At 37.8% G+C, this 19983-nt stretch overlaps 1 protein-coding gene across 1 annotated transcript in view; it reads right to left on the bottom strand.

Moving 5' to 3' along the window:
- Window positions 1–19983, bottom strand: part of ppp3r1a (protein phosphatase 3, regulatory subunit B, alpha a) — a 32200-nt gene continuing 12217 nt past the window's right edge. Inside the window, exons 3-6 of the mRNA XM_007551092.2 lie at window positions 6823–6999; window positions 5361–5420; window positions 4968–5152; window positions 1–2542 (exon numbers count right to left, since the gene is read on the bottom strand). Of these exons, the coding sequence (XP_007551154.1) occupies window positions 2495–2542; window positions 4968–5152; window positions 5361–5420; window positions 6823–6999 (470 nt within the window). The 3' untranslated portion in view covers window positions 1–2494. The remainder of the gene's footprint in view (window positions 2543–4967; window positions 5153–5360; window positions 5421–6822; window positions 7000–19983) is intronic.

Here is a 19983-nt window from a genome sequence, read left to right on the forward strand (position 1 = left end):
TTACTTTCAACATTTCAAAGTTTATTTAAATTTTATTTCATTTTCATACAGTATCAAGTTTCCAACAGTCCCACAGCATAATATGCAGCATGCAGAAAAAGGAAAAAAAAAAAAAAAAAAAAAGGTTCTCAAACTTAAATCTTTTCAGATATTCCCACGCAAACTAAAAAGAACCCAATTCCCTCAGAGAAAAAAAGTAGCACTTACAAACTAAAGCGCGGTCTGAACTATACAGAGAACAGAGAGCCAGAACTGCATTTAACAAATACTTATATACAAAAGAAAGAAAAAAAAAATGAAATCAAATTTCCCCTTTAAGCTGAGTACAGTGTGTGGCAGTTTGAGACAGGATCAGATATGCAACTTTTACTGGAATCGAAGCATCTCGCTGACCCGGGTAAAATACAAAAAAGTTACATGTAGTTCAGTTCATTTGGATTACCGCTCATAATATGTGTACATTTACCAAAGTTTGGCAACATCCATATTGTATACCGTAAAATTCTTAAATATATTAACATCACCATCCATGTGTAAACAAGAGTTTTATTTCAAAAAATTGATCTACATGCACAACAAAAAAAAAATATACTTCCATGTCATGCAAGCACAGGGAGGCCCAAAGCCGTGCAGAGCTCAGGGATGGGGAACAATAGAGCACTCCAGATCTGACTGAGTAGTCCTGTTAAAACTAGCAGTTGGCCTCCAAAGCAAAACGGACATCTATCCCAATGCTGTTAATAGAAGGAAGCATTTTTCCCCTTGGGGAAAAAAAAAATAAAAAATAAATAAATTTGGTTGAATTTAAGGTTTTGTTGTTTTTTTTTTAATTTTTGTTTTTTTTCCCCTCCCTGCTTGAATCAGCAGGTTTGGAAAAAGAAGGATTGGGGGAGAGAAAAACAACATGACTGTGAGATAAAATAGTAATAATTAAAAAAAAAAAGTGGGAGTGGAAGCCAACTTTTGAAATGTACACGCTCCAGATAAAAACAGAAAATCCTAAAAACTAGTCTAGCGCCATTGCACACCGATCATGCTAACGTGTTAAGATTAAGTGTTTTTGCGTTGAAGGAAACTGACCCGTCCTGTGCTGCACTGAGACATTTCAGAGGCAAAGCCTTCCTCCTCCTCTTTCTCCTCCTCCTCCTGCTGCGGTTCGATAAGATGAGCACACATCGTTTACCTAATATACACATATCGGGTTTTTTTTTTTTCCTTAAAAAAAACAACAACAAATGACAACTGCTGCCTGCAGGTAAGTCTCTTAAGTTGCTTTATCCTCGCACAAACAGCCTAAAAATCTCATAACTGTTCTCTCTCGGTTCTTTGTCAAAACGTCATCCAGCATGGTCTGCTAGCGTCACGGAAAAAAGCATGATTTCCACTACGGTTCAATAGCGAGTGCTTAACTATTCTTTGCATTGGAGATTGTCATTATGGATGCGCAATGCTTTCTTCACGAGTAAACCATGATGTCAGTTTGCAGCCATGACTGGTTTAATTTTTTTTTTTTTTTTTCCTTTTTCTTTATCTGGAAAGACATTTTCTTGGCATTAATTGAACCTAGCTAGAATCTCATGATAGGAAACAGGGATGATGTCCAACAATATAAACACATTCTTACGTATAAATAAAACTAGCAATCTTATTTAAAAAAAAAAAAAAAAGACGATGAGAAGCGTCGCTAAGATTGGAAGCTTTTACTGGTCGGTTCAAACTGAGCGCGGGAGCCAAAAAAAAAAAAAAACGTCACGAAATTTTGTTTTGTATTTACGATGCCTCGCAGTCGTGCAGTTGGAAGCGTCGCCCTCCGGTTTTCCCCTCCGTGTGAATGAATGCAGTGATGATAGTTAATAACGAACTGGTTCTGGATATGTTCTGGTTGGCACTTCATACCCTACTTTCTAGCTGTACTGCTGCAAGTGTAAATACACTACACACGTCCTCTCAAAAGAAAAAAAAAAGAAAAAGAAATGCAGATATATAGTTGTATTTTTTTCTTTATAAAAGACAACAAAAATAAATATCAAAAATAACAATTACCAAAAAAAAGAGAGAAAAAAAAGGATGAAATATGAACAAGCCAACCAGCCTCTTCACTGCGCCCCTCCTCTATCCCCTGTTCCCTCCTTTTTTTCTTCCACAACCAGAGATGCTCTTTGCAAATGACCAAATGGATGTCCTTCAGTCTCTTAAAGTGCTACGACCGGGTTATTGCGGATTTACAGTTCAATAACACTTCAAAGTTGGCTTCACGAGGCCCGTGGTTTTTTGAAAGCAAAAAAGCACAAAAGAAAAAAAAAATTAAAAAAAAGAAAGAAATAAGAGAGAAAAGAAAAAGCGGCTTCACAGAGAGATAGACATAAAGAGAGAGAATACTTCCATTGAGTTACACAGAGAGCGTTTTGCCAGACGTCTTTGAGCAGATCTTCGGAGATGGTGGAGAAAAGCGAGTGTTGAGGGCGAGGAGGGGGATTCAGCAAGCGGAGGGCGCTCACACGTCCACCACCATCTTTTTGTGTATATCGAGGCCTCCGACCACCTGGGGGTGAAGGAAAGGAGGAAGAGACGAAACCGAGGTGAGACGACAAACATCTGAACACAGACATCTCTATGCTGGGAGTTTTTACTCATGAATAAGTCATAAAAATCCAAAAAGTTTGAAGACGGAACCGACCAAACTGAGAAATGTGCTCATATTTGTAAAACATGGAGGCGTGAGTTGGGCACCACTGTATGAAGGTTTTAATAAGCTTTGAGGTCAAAGCCACAAAAATGTTGTCTACTATTTAAAGCTTCTTTTAATGAGATGCCGGAGAAGAGTGTGAAAGTAAAATCAGGGTTTCTGCAAGTTTCACCAACTCACATTTCAGACTTGTTAAGACCATTATGAATGAAATTTAAGACCTATATCTCCACAGAAACGGTCCAGCCATCTGACAATAAATTTGCACTTTCAAAACTACTGAAATCCCTGTCAAAACTCTGCTACACAAACCTTTTTGTGACAAAAGAGCAGTCTGATGTGCAAGACGGTTTTGAATTTAATTTTCTAAACAAACATTAACAAAGAGCTAAAAGTAACTGACACAAGAAGGAGTGGATAAATGAAAGTGCTAACAAAAGACGACAAATTAAGATTTCGTAGAAGATCTGGATCTATGCAGGAGGTCAAGGCCTAAAACAAGAATTATTAAGTTTAAGTCAACTTTTTTAAGACAGTTTAGAAAGTGTACATTTCATGTCCATCAAGCAGCTAGCTAAATAGATCAACCAAATAAGACATCTGGTTGCTGTACTTTCAGGGTTAATCTAAGAAGCAACAAGCAATAATGTCGGTGCACTAAGAAAATTTACTACTACAAATCTAATCGCTTTGGAGAATTTGAGTGTTTAATTTAAATGTTTGCTCAATGTTTGTCTAACATTTGAACAGCTATACTTGTTTGAGTAGGGATAATTGTTGCTCTATTGTTTATTGAATAGATAAAATGTAGGAAGTGGTTATAGCAAACCGTAACATTCTTATTTCAAGGTTAACAGCTGATTCTTTACACCAAACAGCTTCAAATGGATGATAAACATTTTGGGTGTAAGTAGGATCCTTGTGCTAATAAAATCTCTTCAAAGTATACAGCTACGTACGGAATACAACAGAAAGGTACCGATCTACTCACAAAAATCAGATTAGACTAAAACCCTTGAACAAATCAAAGTTTAAATCACAGCTCTACCAGGTTAAATTAAAAAGTGTTGCAGAAACTCAAATGTGAGTAAAATCACATATGGGGAAAAAAGACGTAGATGCATTTGTTGAATGGTCACCTCTGGTCATCGGCTAAAAAAAAACAAATCAACTAATTTTTAATGGCATTATGAATATTTGACTAGAAAATCATGAGTCAACAGTGCTTAAGATAGCTTACAATTCAACAGTGATGTAGTTGGACAAATTTGGATTAAATTGAAAAATCTGGACTGGATTATTGTAGTATGAACATCAGCTTTATTAACAAGACATTTATTGTGTTGGTTTGTTGGCGAGCTAAACTGAAAACAGGTTATAAAGCTTTGGCATAGTTTACGAACAAAATGTTAAAGGATATACACGGCCACAATGAAGAAAAGAAATTCTACTTTTATGTGTGTATATGTATTAGTAACACAAAAACTGATAAGTGAGGGCAAGAAAAACCCAAATATAAAAGGGCACCTAAATACAAAGCAACACAGGCCCACCACCAGGTTGTAAATACTCCAAACCTTGTTTTACTATCAACACCCTTCAAACTCAATCTTTATATTTTTTAAACAGATTTTCTAACAGAACGGCTCAGGCCAAAACGGTGATAAACTCTTTGAAGCGTGAAATGTTTGAGCTGCAGTTCTTCTCCTGCACCGTTCCGAAAATACACCCTGAAAGGGACGGCGAGCCGTTTTAGTTCAAGGCTCTGGGGATCTAGCTGTCAAATACGGACCCTGTGTCTGTCAGAGCCAGATATGGAGCCTTTCATTTCAGAACTTGGCTCTGAGCAAAACCGGTTCCCTCTGGGGGCCGTCGAGAGACGAGCCGGTGGATGTGGCTTTTCAAAAAAATGAGAACACCCACTGTGTTCAAACAGCTGTCTTTGCCCCTTTGATCTGAAATTGGATAGTAGACTTTTAATTTCCACAACAAGGCCGGATTATAAATCAGTATGACAGGAGAAGCCGCTGGTTTTAAACAGCATCTCTGCAGTCTCACCACAGCAGCCTTACACACAGCTCCTCCCACATAAGCAGTGCTGAAACTGAAACCCAGAGCTGTTAAGCCCCAGCAAAACAACAACAATAATAAAAAAAAAAAACCCAGTGGTATTTCCAGAGATTTCTTTCACCTTTGACCTTTTGCCGCCTCCGCAAGTCGGCAGGATCAGCAGAAACGTCAACGTTCCCCTCTGAAAACCCTCAGGAGAGCTTCGACTTACTGCACAGAACTCTTCGAAGGATATCCTGCCGTCTCCGTCCTTGTCTGCGTTTATAATGGTCTTGTCCACGATCTGCTGCAGCTGCGTGTCCTTCAAGTTGTTGCCCACCATCATCTTCAGCACCTGGAAGAGCTCGCCGTTGGAGATGTAGCCGTCCTTGTCCATGTCGTAAATCCTGAAAGCGACTGCGGTTTGGAATGTGCATGAAAAGAAAAGGGGAAAGCGCAAGTTATTCGTGTGCAACGTTTTACTTATTGTTTAGAAATGCGTCTTTGATGGTGAAGTGAAACGCCCCGATTAGAAAGGTGAAGTTAAACAGATAAAAACTCTCCTTTTGAGGAACAAAGCAAACGCATGGCTTTGTGATAAGATGAACTGGCCAGATTTACTTACATCGGAGTTTCTGTTCTTTGTCTCCCTTGACGCTGAACTGTGAGACTCCTTCAATAAACTCTGAGAAGATTAAAAAAAGAAAAGTATGTAAATTCAGGCTCCACTAGAACTTCATAGACATCTTTTACCATTTCTCTACAAAATTCAAAGCTCAATTCAGACCCACATCTGGGAATAATTTCACACAAATATGGCCCAAACACAGGAAGACAGTTTTACTTTTTTTTTTTTTTTTTTTACAAATTGCTCAAGTTTTTGATTTTCAAATTTTAAAGACTAAATTAAAGGACAGTAACTTTTTTCACCCAAGTTTCAATTATGGGACCAAATGTCAAAAGTTTAACAGAGAAACTTAATGGGAATCATTTACTGACTAAATAAAATTCCCTTTGCTGTGTAATAAGTCATCAATATGACTTATTGATAATTTAGCCCACATGTTTCCAGTTAAACCAAGATATTCTGCAGCTTCAAAAACCGATTATTGTAAATTTTAACATCCATTAGGTGATACAGCCATGATTTGTGCTGTACTAAGGGTTTTCCCACACACCTGTCAGGGGGAAGCAGAGATGAAACCCCGTCTTAGTCATACATTGACAGACTGTTTAAATTTGGTCATTTGTGGAGGTCTAGCAGGGCAGGGTGACAATCTTGAAATGATTCATAATACTGAATTGAATTTTGGTATAACGTTAATCAAAAATGTTCTAAATGAATATAAAGACCAAGTACATTTGTCTGATTGAAGAAAATGATCAGACTTTTTTTGTTTGTTTTTGAGGAGAAACCAAAAATATTAATTTCAACCCAAAAGCAGACATTAAGTTACATTTCGTTTGAATTCTCTTAATTTGAATTTGGGAATTATTGCTTTAAAGTACAAATCAAGCACATCAAAATACTTTCCATTAAAAAAAAAAAAAAAAACTACTAATGACCTACTACTATTTTACTTTTTTATTCTGTAGTTTATTTTTTTAACAAAGTAATTCTTCCTTATAAACAGAGAGAATACTAATAATTTTTTCTTGTACACAAATGATATGCATGACAAATTTGCACTAAATCAAAAACAGAACCAAAACAATACAGTTAACAAATGTAGTTGAGTTTAAAACGTAAAAAAATACACCCAAGGTCTGAAAAAAACAGTGTTGTCCTTTCAACTTGAGGAGTTTTTCCAGACTGATTCTACTGTCAGCCTTCATTTAGCAATCATACGAACACCTGAGACTCTTGAGATGTGCAGTTTGTTTTCTAGCATCCTTTAACCACAAAAACACGTTAGGCAAACTTTTCTATTTAAAGCAAAAACAAATCTTTCAGCCCCATAAAACCATAGCTCATAATAGATAAAACTCAAAATCATCTCGTTAGTGTCTTCATTTACGAAGAACAGACCAATAACATTGGAGCTGAGAACTGGGCATCAAACCCTCCGGCCGGGTCTGTGGCTTACCTTTAAAGTCCACCTCTCCGTTCCCGTCCGTGTCGAATATGTCGATAACCCTCTGCACCAGCGGGTTCTGTTGCAGCTCCGGCAGAGACATGAATTCCTCCACGCTGAGCGAGCCCGAGTTATCTAGGTCGAGTTTCTTAAACCTCTTCCCTAGCCTCTTAATCTCATCAGCATCGACTGAACAAGGAGAAAAAGAAAAGAGACGGACAAGGATCTGGATGAGACATTGTCCTTGTGGGCATCTGACCAAAGTTCTAGATTATCACAGCGGTTATGAGCTGCGATGTGTGAAAGTGTTGGATTGACATTGTGTTGACAGCCTGAACACAAGGAACAAAAAACTGGCCTGTAAGCACCGATCTGAAAGCATGTCAAGCAGAAACAAAACTAGATTTTTATGCAAATGACACCCTTTACGAAACCTGCATGTCATGAATCTTACAAGTTTTACAAACGGGTCAATGACGACCCGACAGACGTCCTCAAGACACAGAACCACACACACCACAGCTGCCCGTTATGCTCCCATCAACTATTGAAACCACTGACTTACTAGACTGCAAACATTAAGGAAACCCAAAATGAGAAGTACTGCTTTCAACCTAAATCAAGAGAAAGTAAAAAGAAAAAAAATAGAATCAAGAAGAAAGATTATGAGATTGTACCTGAATTCTGCAAACTTACAGCCTTTGTTGTCGGCCGGTGGTTCATTTTTATTAGACGCCGTTTGGGTGTTTTTTTCTCCAGCCATAAAGGAAACGCTTCACCTCTTAGGTCGCTATGCTGAGCAATAAGCTAGGAGTAATCCAGGAGCAATAACGCGGTCTGTTGTTAATTACTATATAAGCTCATTCACACAGTCACATGATCACACTAGCCAACCACAAACTATTACTTTATGTGCTCTACGCTGGGTCCCTAAAGGCATAGATCTTCAAAAAGATATGTGTGGCTAATTTGAATGAAGCCAAAGTTCTAAGAAGTCATGATGGGGCTTTTTCCAAGCTGATTTCATCCCATTTAGTGACGTCCATTTTATGACAACAATGAGAATTGTTCAAAGCTGATATTTTGGCCTCAGCCGTTTAGATGTGATCTGAACCAAAAAGGAGAGGCTGTAATTGCATGACTCTGCTGTTTTCTGACATGATGCAAGGCAAGGGACGCAGGACGGCGGGTGTGCGTGGTGCCTGCGTTTCAGCAATCCAGCTACATCAGCTCGATGACTAATCTGCATGTGTTGGAGGAAGGAGAGGAGGAATGAGAGAGGGTGAGAAAGACAGATTGAGAGGGAGAAACTTAGGATGGCAAAATTGCAATAAACTCAGAGTCGGGTGGAAATTTTTTAAAACCGCCACCCGGTGTATGGATTTTTTTGGGTCCAGTTTTTTGTCCGATGTGAACCGTTTTCCTCAATTTGCCTTCAGGTACACGATGTTAGCAGAGCACTGTTGTATGAATGTTGGCAAAAGAAGAAGAAGAAGAAAAAAAAGGCTTTGCTTTAGGGGTTGTGACGATTTGCAACAGTCATGAGTTTTAGTGGGAATCCAACAATACAAATCAGTTTAGCATATCGTCCATCTAACATAAGAGAATACATTGAAGAAAGAAAAATCTAAGCAAGAAAAAAAACAGAATTATAGTTATTCTGAGAAGATACTGGGATCCGTTTAGCCTGCTATGAAGCTTTTGGTTGACAGCTGAGCCCGTTTTCATACCGATGGGTCACTTAAGTTAGTTTGAATCAGTTGATGACTTTACTACATCAACTTTTCAACATTAAAAGTAAATAAATAACCCTAACAATTAGATTAACTTTTTCAAGTCCTCCATTTACAAGTACATTCCTTTTGGATACCAACCCATCTCCCCATTCAAGTCCTACTCACCATGATTTACTAGAATCGATCAGGCTAGGGCATTAAGGGCAGTGGACGTTTAACCTACTGGCCAGATGTATTAGGGTTTCCCCCAGTGTATTATAAGTCTGGCGGGCCACCAGGCTTTGCTCGTCAGCCCACCAGGCTAAGCTTTGTTTGCTTGTGTTTATTTTAACACACCAGTAACAGCTGCACAAAAACATGGTGGGCATGGCACCATCCATTCTAAATCAAACAAAAGTTAAAATGAGGCCACCAATGTCTTTCTTTATTTTTATTAGGTTGCAATTCAATATTTTTTAGTGTTCAATTCTGCAGCAATCTTTATTTTAATCCTGTGCTTGTCCAGCAGTCATGTAAGGCAATAGTTCAGAGCATGATCCGAAGAAAACTCCTAAACCTGGAGCACGCAAGTTGTCACCAGCCCCAATAAAATGCTTTTAGGACCATATTCTTTTATGTTTACGGCCAAGAGAAGTAAACCTATCACACTGTTCAGTGGCCTGGAATGACCTCTCATTTCCTTTCCCCTGAATAATAAAGTGTTAGATTATTTGGCAATACATTTTATTAAATGGCTCTAGAGTATGAAATATTATTGAGGAGCGTTGAGTTCACTAAACTCTAAGAGAAGAGATAAGATGGGGTCACTGGTCCAACAACGTAAATCCTTAAAGGAACAGACCTAAAATTAGAATAACTATTAAAAGGGAGAGGGTTAATATTTCAACAAAAACAAGATCTATTAAGAACAGGAGCTCAAAGAAAACATTCTCAACATTTCTAATCAAACTATGGGAAATTTCAGCTGAAAAAACATGATGAATTCAGTTGGTTATACAACAGCTATTTTACCTCGTTTCATATATTTCCTTTGAGCATTTGGTAGCAATTACTATGCATCGCTCTGTATCTGATTTCCATTAAATTTGCACATATAAAACGTAACTATTAATAGGGAGAGGTCAACAAATTATTTCAATTAATTAGAGGGAATAAATCCACAAACAAGCACACGCTTTTAAAACGGGCTACTTTCCCCCTGGGCCTGGCTCTGTCCACTAGGACCGGTTATCGGAGCTGAGCAAGCGGCTCTTCTTTGACACAAAACACTTTCTTATCAGCAGCCTCCCGTTTCCTGTTCACAGCAGATGACACCAGCTTAGCTCATAACAGCTGAGCCCGTACATGGAGTATCAATGTTACAGATACAGATTTAGTATTGTAAATCAAAGCCATGTTTAGGAGAGCCTGCCGCACAGCCAAACGTGTCCTTTTCCGACCCGAGGTGCGAGAGTCCATAAGCTTTTCAAGTCATGGACATTTAAGATGAAAAAGCACTTCTTTACTTCTTAAAAGCAGGTTTTCTTTACAGAATTTGTACAAGGGAAGCTAAAATTGTGCCACTTGAGTTCTGGGTTGGACATTAGTTCATAGATGTTTTATTCTCTTAAATGAAAAAAGTATGTATTTACTTTTAATGTTTTTGCTTAATTACTACACCGACTGTTCAATCTGCAAATTTACTTTGCTAGTCTCTGTGGTCTCGTTAATCATTTGATTACCAAGTTAGCTGATGTCAATTAATTGTGATTAATCCAATTGTTTTCAGCCATGAACACAGCATGGCTACTTTATTATTTTTGCTATTTTAATGTGAGTCTTCAATTAATAAGAATTAAACCCAAGCTTTCCAAAAGTATGGTTGGCTTAACATAAAGCAGAATTCAGCTGACAAGAGTTCTTCTGAGAATTTGAGTTTTTCCAGAACATTTTTTTATTTGAATGTTAATTAAAATTTTCTTTTCTATGTTGTATACTAGTATTCTGTATCTTTTTTCGTAAATCTAACCGTAATGTGAGAACAATGCAGGAATTAAAAAAAATTTCTGAAAAGATAAAAACTGCCCCTCCTCCCTTAAAATAACTTCAGTTATTTGGCTACATCTTACCAAAGACTACCAGTATTTTTCTTTTTTAATTAATGAATCAACAGTACCTAAAATCTTTAGGGTAGTTGGTACAATAAATAAATATGTTAATCAAATATGCCTACAAAGTAGGTCTTTTAAATCTAACCGCTTTTTTTTAGTGCAACATCATCGGCTCAGAGATGCACTGAAGCCCACTATGAGAAAGACAAGAAAAGAAAAAAAAAAGCCCTACAACATGTTTGATGCAAATTTTGATACAGCTATTGAGCGGAGAACATCTGAGCACAGCGGCCAGATCCCTCATTGATGTCAGAAGCTGCCAAGAGTGTAGGTACATGTATTATTCATGGCAGCAAAGACGACTGCCTTCTCACAGCCCGAGTACCCTTCTCGGTCTCAATCCAACAAGTCTCATGTCTGCCAGCATCAGAGAACCACATGGCAGCCAGCTCAGCCAAGAGGAGCTCATCATTACAGCACTGGATATGCTGCGTTTACGACACCACAACGTTTTCAGGAAGGGGCGCTGGCTTATTTTGTTATCAATAGGACTGAAAAGATCCCTCGAATGACCACTGCAAAAACGTGGAGGTAAAATCTGACTGTGATGATTATTTTAGTAATCTATTATTCTAGATTAATCAGGCAATTTATCAATCAAATAAAAAATTATCATGTTCTTCAGATTCTTTGTATTTAACCACTTAACCACTAAATTAGTTGACAATCATTTCAATAATTGATTAATCACGATTAATCGTTTCACCCTTTATGTCTGTCTGTGCTTGATTTATATTCTATAACTACAAATTTCACCTGTCATGTTACTGATTTTTTTTTTTACATGAATGTGAGAGGAAGTCAAAGATAAGAGGACAATCTGATCACGATCTGGTGGGGCCATGAATGAAGGACAATATCAAGATGCTTTGTGCTAAACTGAGTTAACTTAGCGCTAAACTGAGTTAGCTTAGCACAATATTAAAACATCATCAAAAACTTGGCAAATGGGGCCATTTTTTTCAGTTTTTTAAAAGCCTGGCTTTTCCAGTGAACTTAATATTTACTGTGTAACTATCATCATGCAAAAACTGACGCAGAGGCATGAGGCACTAAAGAGCCAAATAGAAGATCTGGTGTCATGCAAACTGCAGGTGGAGCAGCTCAAAGGCTCTGAGCCTCTTTAGACTGAAAACAGCAACAGTGATTGGAAGGAAATAAAGTTGTGATAATAGAGAAATCCGGGGTTTATGATTTGGTGTCAAAGTCGTGAAGAAAGCAGGTGATTTATTAGGATTACTGACAGACATGACGTTTCATTCAGGTACTACAAAACCAGGGGTTCAAGTTTTTCTCCCTATGCGGTGCCGTTAGTGCCTTCAACACCTACTGAGAACAAAAAGTCTTTACTAAAAACACCCAGAAAACTTGAGCTAAGCTAATCAAACTGACCTGAAACCAGTTCTATCAAGGTTAGAAACCACAAATGCCTGCAAATAGCCAGAATCTGCTAATACATGAGACGCCCTTTAAGGACGCTTAAAACTGCTTATTTTAATAAACACCAAAGAGCTTAAAAGGCTTTAATATGCCCAGAGGAAATCGTCATAGCACTGCCATGATAACATCTATTGCCTTCCTTATCTCTGCTCTTTTGAGTACAGCCAATCAGCGTCAAGAAAAATAAATAGCGCCACTGGATTCAGCAGCCATTAGCATGTTATGTACCACTTTTTGGCATTTTGTCTACCCAAGCTGCATTCTTCAAAAGAAAACGTAGCTCTTCATTTCTTTCGCTATGAAACCTCTCTGTCTAAAAAGAAAAGAATAAATGGCACTGAGAATAATTTACAATCTGGTCACCAACATCTTCAACAGGAAGCTAATTAGACCACAACACTGTCATGAGCTTAAGTACCTGAATACAAGTGTGCAAAAAGAACTACAGAAGTAAAACTCATTCAGTCAGAGGATGATTGCCATTATACACTTTTATTTTTACTTTTTTACATAATTAATGTTTCATCACTGGGCCTCAATAAACTGTTTTGTATTTTAAATATTTAGGTCTTACATAAGCAAAAACCCTTTTGGAGAAAAGCAGTGTTAAAATATCTTGCGTGTACAGTATTAGTTCATACTTTACGGTTACCAATTCAACAATATACTATGGCAGGAAAAAGAAATTGGCAAATATACCAGAACTGCGTCATAGCTGATGGCTAAGAGAGGAAAACATGAGCATGTCTGATTCGACTACAACCACATGATGCACTTATGCAAGTTCTTCCTACTGTGTGATCAACGTAAGCTCAAAGTCTTTATCATCAGGGTTAGAAGTGAGGCGGCGCTCCTGCTGAATGCAGAGAAAATCCCACAAAAAGTCAAAGCTTCAAATAACTTCTAGTAACAACAACAACAAAAAAGTGCAGTCTGAATTTTACAGACAGCTGTGTTCCTGCAGAAAAGTCTGATGAAAAGGTGACAACTAGATGTGAGAGCCAAGAAAGGTAGGAGATGTTCTGTGATTTTTTTTTGTTGCAACACCTGCTACAGAAAAAAAGAAAAAAAAAATCACAAAGCAGGAGGGGGTTAAGAAGAAAGTGACTAATACAGTAGTATGCATTCGTGGTCTGCTGTCGCCTCGTTTCCTTGGTTTTTACCGAGGAAACGAGAGGCTCAATGATTCGAGACACAAAATGGACCCCGCCGTTGATCGCAAACCTCCTACATAAACCTGAGGAGAAAGACGGATGTGATTTTCACCTCAGCGTAAGAATTCACACTTCAGCCACACACGATGGATTTATGACGCTTCGACATGTATAAGCTGTCAAATGTAAAAACATAAGAAGACACGTATGTTAAGATATCTTGCGTTATAAAGTGTTTTTAAAGCTTAATCTGTTATAAAACATGCCAGAATGATGCGTTTAAAGCTGTGATTTCATTTAGTGCGAGAAGAAGAAATGGGAACGGTTTGCATCATCAGAGGCTCCTCACACCGCCATGCTAATGAGCAGCTCTGAGGGACACCCGATGTAACTGTGAGATGATTATGATAATCTCATATAGTCTAACACTGAGCGCGCGCGCGCGCGCGCACGCACACACACACACACACACACACACACACACACGCTTTCATAAATGCTGTATGCACCCACAACAGTGTTACTAGGCAACGGGAACCCATTAGCCCCCAAGGTAGCCCACATCCACACACATTTAAACGCAGACACACACTGAAAAGGAACACTTAAACAATTGTTCAGAAGGGGAATGCATGAAAACACGTATGTAGATGGCGCCGGCCTCTGAGAATGAGTCGTTTTTACTGCATTATTATATTATTATAAAAGCGACGGTAACAAAACGAAGACCCCTGCAAGTTGTCTGGAAGTCTGGCTGATAATTTACCTCCCGAATCAGCAAGATAACCCTGAAACAGCTGAGCTATCCGAGGCCCAACCGCTACAAAGCAGAACCCAGAAAATCTATCCATTTCCACTCTCTGAGTAATTATTAAAAAACAAAAAACAAAAAAAAACAAAAACTCATTGTTCCCAAAAGTGTCATTAATGATTGCGTCCTCCTGAGCATGCTAAGCCCTTAAACAGTTCACCCTGCACATTGATGGAGACATGTGACTCCATTAGCGGCCAGCCGGCCTGAATCGAGATGGGCGTTGGAAAGAGGAAGCAACATGGAAGCTGCAGTGTGACTGAAAATAACAGCCTCGTTCTGTGTGGCTTTCCGGGCAGCCAAGATGAGGCATGACGGTGGGTAAACATGAGAAGGTTACATGCACAGCCCAGTAATTACATGGGTTTGACACATGACACTGAGCCAATTAGCATAATAGGGTTGGGTTGAGTAAACGAGGGTGTAGCAATCATACTGAAGGACACAGAGGCAGGATGTAATATAAACAACATACTTGTCAAAATTGACCATGTTCAGATTCCAAACTAGATTTTTTATTTTTTATTTTTAACAGCCCAGAATCTCCATTTAGTTGGGTTTTATTATGTGTATGTTTGTTTGAAAGTCAGATTTTAGCTAAAACTGAATCTATAATAAATCTGGACTAAACTGTCTATATACCTTGATGTTTGTAGAAGTTAGCAAAAAATGGAGTTTGGATGCTTTGTTTGGCATCTAAACTTAAAAATGTCCGATTGTAACTTTGATTTAAAATGAACTAGAGGCTGAAAAAGGATACGAGAATGCCCTTTGACCTTTAAAACAGAGCATTTATCTTCAGGTTGACAGAATCTAAACTTCTAATGGTGCACGGACAAAACGAATGGTTTTTATACAAATCTATATAAAATACCTTAATAAATTAAATTTTTTAACTTTACCATCATATCTAATTCATAACCATTTTTTATAACAATTTCTTTATATATATAATAACTCGACAAAGAAAAGCACCACTAGCCATTTTTTTTCTAGGTCTTTGTCGTTTTCGTCATGATAGCCAAGGTAATCTTGCTAATCGCTAACAGAAGCTCCAAAAGACATTTCAAAATGTCAAGTAAAAAAAAAAAAAAAAAATACTAAAACCCAGCTTTAAAGGCTCTCTCTCCCTCTCCATTTGGGTGACCATGACAATCTTTATTTCTGGCTTTAACCAAACCAGAGATTAGAAACTTTAGTGCATATTTTAGTGCAAACTAAGACAAAGTAGCTAACTTGGTTGAAGTCTTTCAATTTCAACAGTTTAAAAAGATTTTAAACTGACATATGGCTGGGCAATGAGTCAATTTTATTGATTAATCTAATTTTTGTTTTTTAAAGATTTAATGTTTAGAAAATCTGGATTTTTTTCACCAATGCACTCCTTACGTTTCCATAGTTCAGAGTGATGTCAGCACGCCCAATGCCGCCATTGCGTTTTACAAAAACATTTTACAACGATTTTTTTTTCGTTCATTACAATAATAAAGTCATTATATTAGAAACATACTGTTGTAGTAATGCGAGAATAAAATAGTACAGCATCTAAGTAGAAATACAAATACTACAACTGAATATCCCCAGAATAAAGTTGCAATATTAGAAGAACGTAGTAAATGTATGAGAACGCCGACACAAAAGCAAAAAATTATCCAAGCTTTTTTCTTACTTAAATGATGTCTCATAATTGTAAGAAGTCGTCAAGTAAAAATATGTTTTTGTTTTGTTATCATGACTACGTTCTCATTATTTAAAAAAATAAAATAAAAAACAATTCTTGTAGCCGGGACCTAATACTCCATCGTGGAACTCAATAAGAAGAGTTCAAATTCAAACCAAACGACTGGCTTAAATTGGCTTGAACTAAGTAGACCCTGGATTTCAGAATCAGGCCATTTCTGAGGCTAAATAAAGCCACATTAAGTCTCATCTCACACAGGCCAGCGGTGACACCAGGCTGTATAACCTGGATTGTATACTACAGCTCTAGCACTTTGTGCATTAGGCTGATTGTGCCGACTGCTCTGATAACATACAGTTTGCTTGCATGGGCCGAACTGAGGACACAGCAGGGCACAACATTGATGGCATGTATTTATAGCAGTTCCATCACCAGAAAACCCCCAACTCTCCAACCCCCCTCAGTCGGTGGCTCACCCCCACCCGCCCTCAGGGAAACCCCTAGCAACAAGGAACTCCAACAAGCTGCCCGCTGTTTTATTTTTATTTTGGATGGCCGCAGCCCGAGCCGTGGTGGTTGTGAAGCGCGCTGCTGCGTTTCTGTCAAAGCACTGTGCATTTATGAGTGGGCATGCTTTTAAGCAAAGTGTGTGCTGGAAATGTGTGGAGGTGCGTCTTTTATGCCAAAATATGCATGTTATTACTAGTGGGCTATTAAATTCTGTCAGTAAGGGTACAAGTACTGCGCCGCCAAAAGCAGGCCTTCAAAGCTTCCCTCCTCCCACTTTTTACATAAATCAGTCAAATCGAGGTGAAGCGCAAAGAAGATATTCACGTTTATCTGGCGGACATCAATACACAGAGCTGAGGAGGGAGTGACTGATGGCAAGAATTTATTGGTGAACGTCACTTTAACCTGCAGAAGGACAGATTTCTCCAACTTGTTGGAGTTCACAGTCAGGGTCTGCCTGTCTGAGCAGTTGAGAAGTTGAACAGCTGCTGATTAGAGAGGTGACCGAGACGGTCAAAATAAAGACAAGGACATAGGGGTCATTGCATCGTTTATCATTTATCACGATAAATTTTGATGCCACAAATTCCAATTTCTGATGTTTTGAACCCCCAAAACTGTCCATATTATCATGATCAATGATTTTTCCATTTTCTCCACCATTTGTTCATGAAAAGCATCAGTAAGTTTGAAAATACAGCTACCTTGTGAAGGCTTAGTGACACAAATCACTTCTTTACGTGTCTAGTGGGTATCTTGTTCAAGATTAGCATTTGTGTTTATAGGACTACAATTGCTGTATCTTGTCTTACATTACTACCTAAAAAAGTAGTAATGTATAGTTATTGTAACTTAATGTTATCTCAGTAGTACCACAAAATATTATGATAAAACATTAAGTTTATATCACCCACCTCTGTAAGAATTTTCAAGAAACATGAAAGATTAGAGAAAGATCCATAATAATATGTAGAAATTATGTAACGATACCTTCAGTATTTATCCGTTTGGTTTGAAACTCAAAGATATCCATAATCACCCTCTTAATAGGAAGATGTAAAAATCTGGTGTTTTTATTTTATTTGCTAAACTTGGAGTAACTGTATTTCCAGGCTCATGCAGAACATTTAAGAACAAGAAGTCATGGCGCATGGCTAGTTGCTGAAGTTACAGCAAAGCTCATGGAGAGAGAGAAGAATACACATAATAAAAAATAAAACTTCAAAGCAGAATGGTCAGAGCCTTTATTGGTTGAGTGTTCAGTCATGCCTCATTTGAATCCCCCCCTCCTCTCTGTGGCGGCCTAATCCGGAGGGATGCCTGGAAGGCCAGGCCGGCCAAGGTCCTGTCCCCCACTAAGTATGGGCAAGCTAGAGTGTTGTCCTCTTCACAGCTCTGCTCACTTTACCAAGACATATCACTCTCAAAAAGTTATGAAAAAGTGTCTATTTTTTCAACATTTGCACATTCTGCAATGTTACACGTACAAACTTTAAGAGATTTTATTTGTATGATGTGATGGACCAACACAAAGAGCATTGATGTGAAGCAGAAGAAAAACAAAATGAATGGGCTTTCAAATATGTCAAGTAAATGTTTGTGTGAATTTGCATTTAGCCCCAGAAGCACACTCTGTAGAACTATGTGCTAATGTTGCCAAGTGAGCATCTGGAGACTAAACATATTGCTCGTTAAACTTTGAGAGAGCAATGTGGGATTTATGACTAGACTTTGACTGGAACCTTCTTACACACTGATCCGCCTTGATCTCCACTGTAGTTCAGGTTGCATGTTTTGTATCACTGTCCTGTTTTAAGGTAAACCATTACCAAAGTTTGGTTTACCAAAGGTAAACCAAACTTTGGCAGCTGTAAGTCTTTTACAGCTGCCAACAGGTTTTCTTTCAGGATTGTGGTTTTTGCAGGTTTCACCAACTCAAATTTAAGACTTTTTTTAAGACCGTTATGGATGGAATTTAAGACATATACATGTCAAAAGAAATGTACAAAAATTTGTCCAACCAACTGACGATAAATTTGCACTTACCCAAGATAGACGCAAGAATGCTGGCTTGCTAGTTAGCTAGCAAGGGTATGTAAGTCATGCCCTGCAATGGAGATGGTTGCATGTGACCAAAACATTTGCTGGACAGAAAAGTCCCGCTTGAAAGGCGTACATGGAATAAACACGATTAAATAGTCTTGCAAAAACAAAATTTAAGACCTGTTATTAATGTATTTAAGACCAACCTACAGCTTTCAATGAATTTAAGACATTTCAAGGCCTTAATTTGAGATAGATGATTTTAAGACGTTTTTAAAGATGCATGGACGCCCTCATCTGTCTGATGTCTTCCCATCAACTCTGACAGGTTACGCCAATCTGCTGGGGAGGAAATGCTAAGCGCTGTTAGCAGGTATGCAGGGAGACGGCGAGTGACGGAAGCATCGCCAAGAAAGACAAAAAAAGATAAAAGTGTGGGATCACTTGAAACTAAATAAAAAAATAACACAGTTTGGGACGTGTAGTGCAAAACAGAATTTAAGTGTCACAATAGCATGTCGTGAAATATCCACTACATGCTCATTGAGGTCACAGGCGATGTTTTGATTCTCCTTGGGAAAAAAAACTAATTTATCTGTGACTATTAGTGCATGAATTAGCTTGTTACAAGGAAACATATTTTGATTAACATTGCATGAAGAATAAGGAAGTGAAAAAATAAAAATTTGATAATCGGTTCTTATACATGATATATTTTATTTTTAAAAAAGTATTTTAGCTTTTTTTATTTCTCATTCGTTTTTACATTTAAAAAAAGTTTTCATACTTTACATACAAACTTGAGTCTAAAAGTGATGTTTATGTGGCACTGCATTTTAAACAGTAAAATATCTTCTTATTAAAGTAACCAAAGAGTGTTTTTTCTCTCACATGTTTATTTTACTAGCTTAAGTAGGTACTACACCACAATATTTTATTTGCATACGCAATTGTCAGAATAATCTATAGATTAATTGATTAATAAAATCCTCATTTGCGTTAAACTTCTCAACAGTTATACATCAGACCTTTCTCTGTGTTACTTGGTTCTTCATAATCAATATTTGTTTAACAAATGTTCTCCAATACTCTGAAACCTTCACAGATAAAATGTAGATTTAAAAAAAAGTGGTATGAATAATTCTGCACTGTATGTGGCATCATCTAAGTCTATAACGGAAGTCGAGTTGGTGTTTTACAAATCCCAATAAAAAAATAAAAAGCAACTTTATCCAAAAACTACATCATAACAAAAAAATAATAAAACTTAGCTCCTTAGCTCTGATCAATGTTACAGCATAAGATTACCATTTGAGAGAATATAGGATGTTTTTCCACACCTCTGCCTCCTGCATGCCTTTTAAAACTGTCTGTGCAGCTATGTTCAAAGCCCTGATGTAAAAATTACTGATGGTGTGAATGACTGATGAGGTCAATCTATACCGAGTTGCAGTCCCCAAAGACCACCTACACTGCATAGGCACCAGCCACCATCTGCATGCTCATTAACACAAGCAGCAATGGAGCCTTTAAGCTGGTTATTAACAATATCCAACTGTAAAGAGTGTATTCTGCAGCAGAGTGTATTCTGCAGCAGAAAGAGGATGCTTTAACAAAAACAGAGGTATTACAGATGAATCTAAATTAT

Source organism: Poecilia formosa, unplaced genomic scaffold (genome assembly GCF_000485575.1).
Source record: "Poecilia formosa unplaced genomic scaffold, Poecilia_formosa-5.1.2 Scaffold40, whole genome shotgun sequence".
NCBI lineage: Eukaryota > Metazoa > Chordata > Actinopteri > Cyprinodontiformes > Poeciliidae > Poecilia > Poecilia formosa.